This window comes from Suricata suricatta, chromosome 6, assembly GCF_006229205.1.
Source record: "Suricata suricatta isolate VVHF042 chromosome 6, meerkat_22Aug2017_6uvM2_HiC, whole genome shotgun sequence".
Lineage (NCBI taxonomy): Eukaryota > Metazoa > Chordata > Mammalia > Carnivora > Herpestidae > Suricata > Suricata suricatta.
Genome location: NC_043705.1, coordinates 116,615,588 through 116,625,289, shown reverse-complemented (window position 1 = coordinate 116,625,289; position 9,702 = coordinate 116,615,588). Strand labels below are relative to the sequence as shown.

General features: G+C 43.0%; 1 protein-coding gene across 1 annotated transcript; it reads left to right on the top strand.

Annotated features, from left to right (window-relative positions):
* The first annotated feature begins 4,632 nt into the window (after window positions 1–4,632).
* LOC115293533 (gamma-secretase-activating protein-like) lies at window positions 4,633–8,978 on the top strand. Its single transcript, XM_029941270.1, is given in 3 exon segments — window positions 4,633–4,695; window positions 7,957–7,996; window positions 7,999–8,978. Coding segments are annotated over 3 exon segments (1,083 nt in total).
* The last annotated feature ends 724 nt before the right edge of the window (window positions 8,979–9,702 follow it).

Genomic DNA, 9,702 nt, shown 5'->3' with positions numbered 1-9,702 from the left:
GCAGAGAAATGGGAACCCTTTTGCACTGTTGGTGGGAATGCAAACTAGTGCCGCCACTCTGGAAACCAGTATGGAGTTTCCTCACAAAATTAAAAATAGAGCTACCCTATGACTCAGCAATTACACTACTAAGTATTTATCCAAAGGATACAACAATGCTGTTTTGAAGGGGCATGTGCACCCCAATGTTTATAGCAGCACTATCAACAATAGCCAAATCATGGAAAGAGCTCAAATGCCCATGATTGACAAATGGATAAAGAAGATGTGATATATATACACAACGGGATATTATTTGGAGATCAAAAAGAATGAAATCTTGCCATTTGTAACAATGTGGATGGAACTAGAATGTATTATGCTAAGTGAAATAGGTCAATCAGAGAAAGACAAATGTCATATGATTTCACTCATGGGGAATTTAAGAAACAAAACAGATGAGCATAGGGGAAGGGAAGGAAAAATAAGATAAAAACAGAGAGGGGGCAAATCATAAGGGACTCAATACAGAAAACAAACTAGGGTTGATGGGGGGGGTTTGGGTGGGAGAATGGGTGAAAAGGGTGATGGGCATTTGGGAGCACACTTGTTGGGATGAGCACTGGGTGTTATATGTAAGTGATGAATCACCAAATTCTACTCCTGAAACCATTATCACACTATATGTTAACTAACTTGGATTTAAGTTTTTAAACAGGAAAAGAAAAAAAGATTCTCTCTCTCTCTACCTTTTCCCTTCTCCCCTTCTCACTCTTACTCTCTAAAATAAAGAAAATGAAAAAAAAAAATTAAGAAACCTATCAGCTCATTATATATAGTTTTGAAAATGCAGAAATAGACAAAGAATAAAAGAATAGAAACATAGTCTGTAATCTCATAACTCAGAGTAACTGGTGATGTAGCCCTCTGACTCACTAATAACATTTTCATATATTTTTTTCTAGGTATATATATTTATAGACAGCACTAAGTTATATATTTAAGTCTATACTAGGGCTGAATGTGGCAAAATCAAATGCAGTTTTGGGACAGGCAGTATAAATAGTATGGAATATTGGTTTTCCAGACTTTAGAAAGTCTGAATTCAGGACATGAAATATAGTTAAAGAGCATCTTTATATAATACACAAGTTCAAGTGTTATAAGTTAAATGTGCAAAAATTCAGAACCACTTGTTTATATTTGTGTTATTTAGTAAATTGAGAGCATTCAGTTTGTACTTGGCTTTTTGTTATTGTTAGCAGACTGAAGAGTCTACCCAATGATATCTCTTTCAACACCTGAAAATCCTCTCTTAAACACCTTAAGTCAATTTACATTTTGTACCAGAAAGCCAATAAAGATTGAAAAAGTGTGCTCTTTGTTGAGATGCTGGAAAGTGTATATTCCAGTGTCATATGAAGACTGGCCATAGGGAAAAAGCTGCCTCATAAATCTGTTTTACTTACAGGCATGGTGGCCTTCTGTATTTCTTTATGTCTTTTTACAGTCTCCTTTGTGGGAAGGTATAGCTCCCTTTCTGATATTTGCTGATACAGGGTCCATGGAAGCCAAGTGTCTGTTGGGGAGGATAGACATGGCACTGGCTGCCAAGGAGGCAGAAGTCTGGTTTAATAGGTGGTTCTAAGTGGTAATTGTTTAAGGGTAGTGTTTAGTGTTTGTTAGGGTAAAGTCTAAGTAAGATGCAATAGCAAAGGCAAGGCAAAAATATAGTGGCTTAAATAATAGGGGAGCTAATTTTTCCTTCCTATAACATCACAGTCTATCTAAGCTGATGGAGCGACTCTTCTCCACAGGGCTCATCAAGAACTATGTTCCTACCATCTTGTTACTCCATTTCTTTGAACATTGTCACGGTCATCAAAGTCACTATTATTTCCTTGATGCAATTCACAGAATGTGAGAAAAGCCAAATCCAGAGAGACTAGCCTGACTTAAGTTAGGGATGATTTGAAAGTCATGTGCTGTCTTTCAATCACATCCATTGGCTCACACTTGGTCATGTGGCCACATGTAGCTGCAAATAAGGCTGGGAAATATGGTCACCAGGTGAGTGGCCATGCATCCAGGAAGTAGAGAAGAAGCAGCACTTTGCCCAAATATCATAGAATATCAAGAATATCAGGGGTCCAGGTGTGCCTGGGTGGCTCCGTCGGTTGAGCAAACGATTTCAGCCTAGGTCATGATCTGACCTCACTGTTCCCAACTTCGAGCCCTGCAATGGGCTCTGTGCTGACAGCTCAGAGTCCACAGCCTGTTTCAGATTCTGTATATCCCTCGCTCTCTCTGCCCCTCCCCCACTCATGCTCTTTTTCTCTCTCTCTCTGAAAATAAAAACATTAAAAAAATTAAATAAAATAAGGTTGCTACTGGGATCTGAGTACTGTTTCTCCTGATCCTAAATTATACACAAGGCCCATAATGTTTGCTATTATTCTATAATAGAAATATAAACTAGACTCTTCCCAGATCCCTGGTGTCAGCATTCTTCACTCTCTTTGGCAGATTTTATTCAATTCAGAAGCAGTGATTTTATAATGTGAGCATGTATAATAATCACCTGAGGTGGTTGTTAAAACTGCATATATTTGAGTTCCCCTTACAGACTGATTCAGTAAGTCTGGGGTAAGCCTGAGGAAGGCCTTTTTTTTTTTTTTTAATGTTTTTTATTTATTTTTGAGAGACAGAGAGAGACAGTGTGAGCAGGGGAGGGTTAGAGAGAGAGGGAGACACAGAATCTGAAGCAGGCTCCAGGCTCTGAGTGGTCAGCACAGAGCCCGATGCAGGGCTCGAACCCATGAACCATGAGATCATGATCCGAGCCAAAGTCGGGTGCTTAACCAACTGAGCCACCCAGGTGCCTCGAAGAATGGCCTTTTATTTATTTATTTTATTTTATTTATTTATAGTTTATTGTCAAGTTGGTTTCCATATAACACCCAGTGTTCTTCCCCACAAGTGTCCTCCTCCATGACCATCACCCCTTTTCCTCTTACCCCTCCTCCTTCAGCCCCTGGTTTGTTTTCAGTATTCAAGAGTCTCTCATGATTTGCTTCCCTCCCTCTCCCTAACTCTTTTTCCCCCTTCCTCTCCCCAGGATCCTCTGTCAAGATTCTCCTGTTAGACCTATGAATGTAAACATATGGTATCTGTCCTTCTCCACCTGACTTACTTTGCTGAGCATGACACCCTTGAGGTCCATCCACTTTGCTACAAATGGCCAGATTTCATTCTTTCTCAATGAGGAATGGCCTTTTAACAGGGGAGCAGAAGATCCTGGGGCCAAATTCTGAAAATCCCAGACAGGGCCCAGGCTACAAACTGTTTTCAGGTGCTCAAAGAAAGAAATTTTCATCCGGACCAGGAATCCAGTCTGGGTTAATTTCCCTTCATTTATCTTTCTCATTACACTCATTGTTCATCTCCTGCTGGAAAATTGTGCACTTAAGGGCTGCTGTAAGGAAGTGATACTGAGGTAATACGTTTTAGCCATTTAAGATTAGGACTGTTCTGTTCTACCTAGAGGTTTCTGTTCTAACACTTCACATTTTGTCTGCAAGTTTTGTGCCTGATTAAATTAAAAATGTCCTTTTACTTTTCAAAATGTGCTTCTGTCTCTTTGCTCCATGGCTAAGACTTGATTCTTTCCCCTCAAGCCTCGGTCCTTTCTTCCTCTTGCCCAATGTCACCGGTATAGGTCATATTATTCTTTCATTAAAGGCAGAATGACTTTCCTAGGGATTAATGTAGATGATTTTGGGCAGGGGTCTTGATTTGACACTCACCTGTCTCTAGTCCTCATAGACTAGAAAAACTTCTCTGGGAAGCCAAAAGCCAAGAGAGAAAAAAGGAGAATTGATCAAGATACTGAGATGCTGTGTGTGTCCCCTCCAGACTGGCCCTTGGCCCGAGGTTCCAGTCCCTGGTAAATTCCCCACTCCCACCTCTGGCCCAAGGATGAGCAATACAAGAGAGATTTGAAAACTGTGTTCCTTTAATGTCTGTCCTACTTCCCACGACGGGACTGGGTTAAGAGATGAGGTAAGAGAGGAGGAAATAGTATTAATAAAAAGTTTATTAATTAGTACTTTAAGTCCCATCCCAACAGGAACCTGGGCAGTGGGGACAGAGCGCCAGGAGGAAGACCGGATGGGGAAGAGCCAATGGTGTGGTAGAAACCCTGTATGGGCGTGTCTCCAGAGGGCAGCACAGGCTATCTTGGGCCTTTTATCAAATCAGGGCCAATTTCCTTGCTTTTAGACTAGACCTACTTTTTAAATTTTTAAAAATTTTTAATGTTTATTTTATTTTTGTGAGATACAGACAGAGCTTGAGCAGGGGAGGAGCAGAGAGAGAGGGAGACTCAGAATCTGAAGCGGGCTCCAGGCTCTGAGCTGTCAGCACAGAGCCACATGTGGCGCTCCAACCCACGAACCATGAGATCATGACCTGAGCCAAAGTCGGACGCTTAACCAACTGAGCCACCCAGGCGCCTAGACTAGACCTACTTGGATGCTTCTAAGGTAGGGAATGAGATGAAAGTTTCAGAACCCGTTAAAGATTATTCTGCTTTTCCAATCGTATTGAAAATTACCCAAATAACTGCACATATAGTTTCAGCCCTGGGCAGCCATGGGGCGTGCTGCTTGCTCTCCCATCACCGCGGATCCACCTGTGCTGCCGTGCGGATCCCCCGTAAGACGCCCCAAACCACACGTGAGCAGGCTGCTCTCAGCCAGGGACTGCACGGCGGGGGAGCTAGAGCTGGGCGGGCCCTCCGCACGCCTGGGCGCTCCAGCGGGCTACCGCTGCTCTGGGCTCAGAGACTTTCCCTGAGCTGCACTGTGGTCTGAGGCTTTGCCTCCACTCCTACCCCAATCCAAGTCCCGCCCCTTCTTTTTGCCTTCCAGGTGTCAGACCTGCAGGGCAGTGGGACATTCTTCTCACCCACTCCTGTTCTTATGTCCCCTTTGCTTCAGAGAGTTCCTCTGCCCTTGAATGCTGTGTTAGCATGTGCTTCGTGAAGGACTTGAACTGGTATTAAGTTCTTTGTGAAAAATGTTTCTTCTTTTTTTCAAGTGTCTGTGCAGTTGTGGACACACCTACTCCCCCCTCAACCCTTGTACGAGAAAGCACACCTGGTGAATTTTGTCTGTAGTGTTGAGAAATTACTTCAAAGAGGGAAAAATGTGGGGCCTCTGGGTGGCTCAGTCGGTTAAGCATCCGACTTCAGCTCAGGTAATGATCTCACGGTCTGTGACAGTCTGTGAGTTCGAGCCCAACGTTGAGCTCTGTGCTGAGAGCTCAGAGCCTGGAGCCTGCTTCAGATTCTGTGTCTCCCTCTCTCTCTGCCCCTCCCCTGCTCACTCTCTGTCTCTATCTCTCAAAATAAAATAAAAACATTAAAAATTAAAAAAAAAGAGGGAAAAATGCTTTGACTCTTTTTACGTATCTTTTTTAGGTTGGACATTGATTTTGAACATGGAGAGAATTTTTTGCAAGAGCTTTGAAAAAACTTAAAGATAAACATGAAATCATTCACAATTTGCTATTCTCTTTCATAGCGCCCAAGAAAGAAGAAAAACAACATAAAAATATGAGTGCCAGGATGTTGCCTCAAGTCCCTGAGGTCTCTTCCAAAGGTGGCTAACGTTGTTAAATATCTCAGCAAGATCAGTAAGGTAAGAACTGAGACATGTGTGGTCAATGTCAGTTCAGTTTTAGGGAGATGAAGGCACAGAAGCCAAGCTGAACAGGGTCAAGGTGTTAATGGGAAGTGAGAAAGTAGACACTTCAGGAAATTTGATCGAGAAGGAAAGTGCTTTACTTATTTGACCAAGAAAGTCTTGTCTTCTTCTCCTCATCCCTTCCTCTTCCCCTTCCTTCTTTCTTTTTCCCTTTTCCTTTTTTTTTTCCTTCTGATCCATCTTCCTTTTTCTGTTGTTGTTTAAATCCAGGGTAACATAGTCTTTGTAAAAACTTCAAGCACTGAGGAAATATATGATGGTGGAAGTTCCTTGTAATTCTACCCTATCGAAAGCAGGAGTCCTCAATTATGATTGCACATTAGAAACATCTAGGGAGATTTTCTTTAAGTTTACTTATTTATTTTGAGAGAGCAAGTGAGAGCAGGGGAGGAGCAGAGAGAGGGAGAGACAGAATCCCGAGCACCAGGTTCTCGAACTCACAAACTGTGAGATCATGACCTGAGCTGACATAAAGAGTCGAACACTTAACCAGCTGAGCCACCCAGGGGCCTCTAGGGAGACTTTGTAAAAGCCTGATGCCAAGCCCACAGCCCATGTCAAAGTCATGGCACCCAGATAGGAGCATTCTTCAAGGCTCTCTAGGTGACTCTCGTATACAGTCAAGGGTGAGGACCACAGCTCCAAGACTTTGCTACTCAAAGCGTGGTCTGTGGACCAGTGGCATGAGCATCAGCATTCAACAGAATCTCAGCTTTGCACTCTCTATCTACCTACTGAATCATAACCTGCATTTTAACAAGATTCCCTGATATTTCATATGTATCATAAAAAACAAAGAATCACTTTATTTATTTATTTTTTTGAGAGAAAGAGAGAGACAGTGGGAGCAGGGGAGGGTCAGAGAGAGAGAGAGGGAGATACAGAATCTGAAGCAGGCTCCAGGCTCTGAGCTAGCTGTCAGCACAGAGCCCGAAGCAGGGCTCAACCCCACGAACCGTGAGATCATGACCTGAGCTGAAGCTGGACGCTTAACCGCCTGAGCCACCCAGGCGCCCCCAGAGAAGCACTTTCTATAGAAAAGTCATTAAAAGCAATAAGGAATACTATTTGTTTTTTAAAGATGGAATATACTCATGCTTGTACACTGAGAGGAAAAACCTATAAAGGGGGAAAGAATACAAAGTATAAAACAGAAGGTCATAACCGGTAGGGCAATGTCCCAGAAGTGGTGGGAGGGATAGAGCTGACAGCCTGTTGGGAAAAATGATCTTTAAAGAGGAAAGAGAATTTGTTGTTTTGTGACATTGGGAGGAAGAGAGAATGGATGATAGACTTACAAGCAGATTTGAGGGGTGGGTGTGGCCTCCTGATGGCCTTTGTTTTCGGCTTTCTTCAGGGAAGTAGGAGGAGAGGTCACCTGCTAACAATGAATGAAGTAAAGAGGAATAATGGCTATCAAACACCCCTCACAGTGTTTTGCATATAAAGTCATATGTAATCCTTCCAATGACACTATGATGATTCTGCTATACAGGTGGGAATATTGATGCTCAGCCTCTAAACATCTATTCTGAGGTTCCTTCTCTATGTCTTCACGCCTTCGGTGATATCACTCAGTCCCCTTGCAAATGTTATCCACACGACTCTGACCCCCAAACCTGCATTGCTAGGCCTGATCTGTGCTGTGAACTCCACCAAGTTGCTGACTCGACATTTCCATAATGTTACCTGGTAGGAATCTCAAACTGGGCAAAGAGAACTCTTCCCAAAGCTGGACCCCACCCTCGACCCCACTCATCATAATAAAGCCTAAAAAGCCAGGACTTTTCCCTGCGCTCATTCCCAGGTCAGTTTGATCTTTATAGCATTCTGAGTCCTGCACTTGACAAACGTCTCCACTACCATCAGGCCAGCCTAAGCCACTGTCACCTCCTGCACAGATCAGCCACCCTCTATGCCTCTGTCGTTGCTGCCTATAACCTGTTCTCTGCATTTCAACCAGAGTGAGATGTGTGCATGGACATGGTCTTTTAAAATCACACCCAGGTCTCAAGAACAAAATATATGATTAGAAGGTCGGAAATTTCAGCTAGTTCCCTCCTCTCTCCTCCAGAGGTAAGAGAGGGTGGCTGGAGGTTGAGTTCAGTCCCCAGCGACCAATGATTTAATCAATCCTGCCTACATAATGAAGCCTCCATAAAGAACCTTTACTGAAGCAGTTTGAAGAGCTTCTGAGACGGATGAACAGGTGCATAGTTTTAAGGGCTACTGGGAAAAACTGAACTCCAACTGGAATATGTTAAGTACTCCAAGCCACACTTGCACTGTAACAACAGCCTGGTCAGGAGAGAATGGCACAGCCTGATCTCAGAAGAGAAAGCAGAAAGAAGAAGATCCATGGTATATGTGAGGAATATTCCTGATAATGCAGCAAAGGTGATTTCCAACCTAGAAGCAAGGAATTTGGAGCCAAGATTAACACATCTCTTCCAGGAGGAGCACATCCACCAGAGGCTGCTTATGGGTCTGATGGTGTCTGAACTAAAAGACCATCTTCTGAGACACCTACAGGGTGTAGAAAAGAAGAAAATTGAACAGATGATTCTGGACTACGTTTCAAAACTGCTGGATCTCGCCTGCCAAATCCTGGAAACCAGTTGGAGGAAACATAATCTTCACCCCTGTGCTCTCCGCCTCAGCGGGCGGGCCAGTGCAGCTGAATTTACAGTCTTTCACATCATGACCAGGATTCTGGAAGCTACCAGGAGTCTGTTTTTACCGCTGCCTCCTGGTTTTCACACTCTACACACCATCCTGGGCGTCCACTGTCTCCCTTTGCACAACCTGCTGCTTTACACTGACAGCGGAGTGTTGCTTCTCACCAAAACAGCTGTCACACGGCTCATGAAAGATCTGGACAATACAGAGAAAAATGAAAGACTAAAATTCAGCATCATTGTGCGGCTTCCCCCGCTTATAGGTCAGAAGATCTGTCGACTTTGGGATCATCCTATGAGTTCTAACATTATTTCCCGGAACCATGTGAAGAGACTGCTGCAGAACTATAATAAGAAAAAGCCCCCGAGTTCTGTGATTGACAAGTCATCATTCAGTGTGGAATTTCTGCCTCTGAACTACTTCATTGAAATACTGACTTATGTAGAATCCTCCAATCAAGCCCTGTATGCTTTTGAAGGACATGACAATGTGGATGCAAAATTGGTAGAGGAAGCAGGTCTGAAGCACACCACGATGCTTTTAGGCTTGTAAAAGAGAAAATGCAATCATGCACGCCTCCAGTATTTTAATCTTGCTCATTAGCTTGACCTCCATCAAGAATCCTTTAAAATCAGAATACACCATCGAGCCGTCTGACTTTCAGTCTGGTACTTACTTGTTCAGGCAGAACCGAACTGCTGTGCCTCATCCCAGGTTTGAACGGCAGGCAAGTGGTCACGTGTGGGAGCGTGACGGACAGTCCCAGGAGGCACGCGGCGTCACCAGTGATGCTCTTCCCTCCTGGCTTACCTTCCCAGTGGCTTCCTAGACCAAAAGCTCGTTTCTGTTGCACTCTGCAATAAAATATGCTTTAAAAAATGTAGGGAACAGTGTGTAGAAAAACAAACTAGCACTTGAAAATAACATAGGGCAAGCGGAAAACTTAAATGTTATATAAGAATTGTATTTGGAAAGAGGATACTTTTTAATGAGCTGAATTTGGACCAGGTCAAATCTGCTATTTCTAGAAGAGAATAAGTTGTAACATACAGCAGTGTGTACATACAGTGTTTAGAGTAGGATTTGTTTTTGTAATCGTTCAGATGAAACTGTATTTAATGTTAAAGTTTTTTTGTATTTATAAAAGTTTGATTTAGTAATATCTTGCCATTAAAATAAGAAACACTGAAAAAAAATCATACCCACAAGGGGCACCTGGGTGGCTCTGTCAGTTAAGGGTCTGATTTTGGTTCAGGTCGTGATTTCATCATTTGTG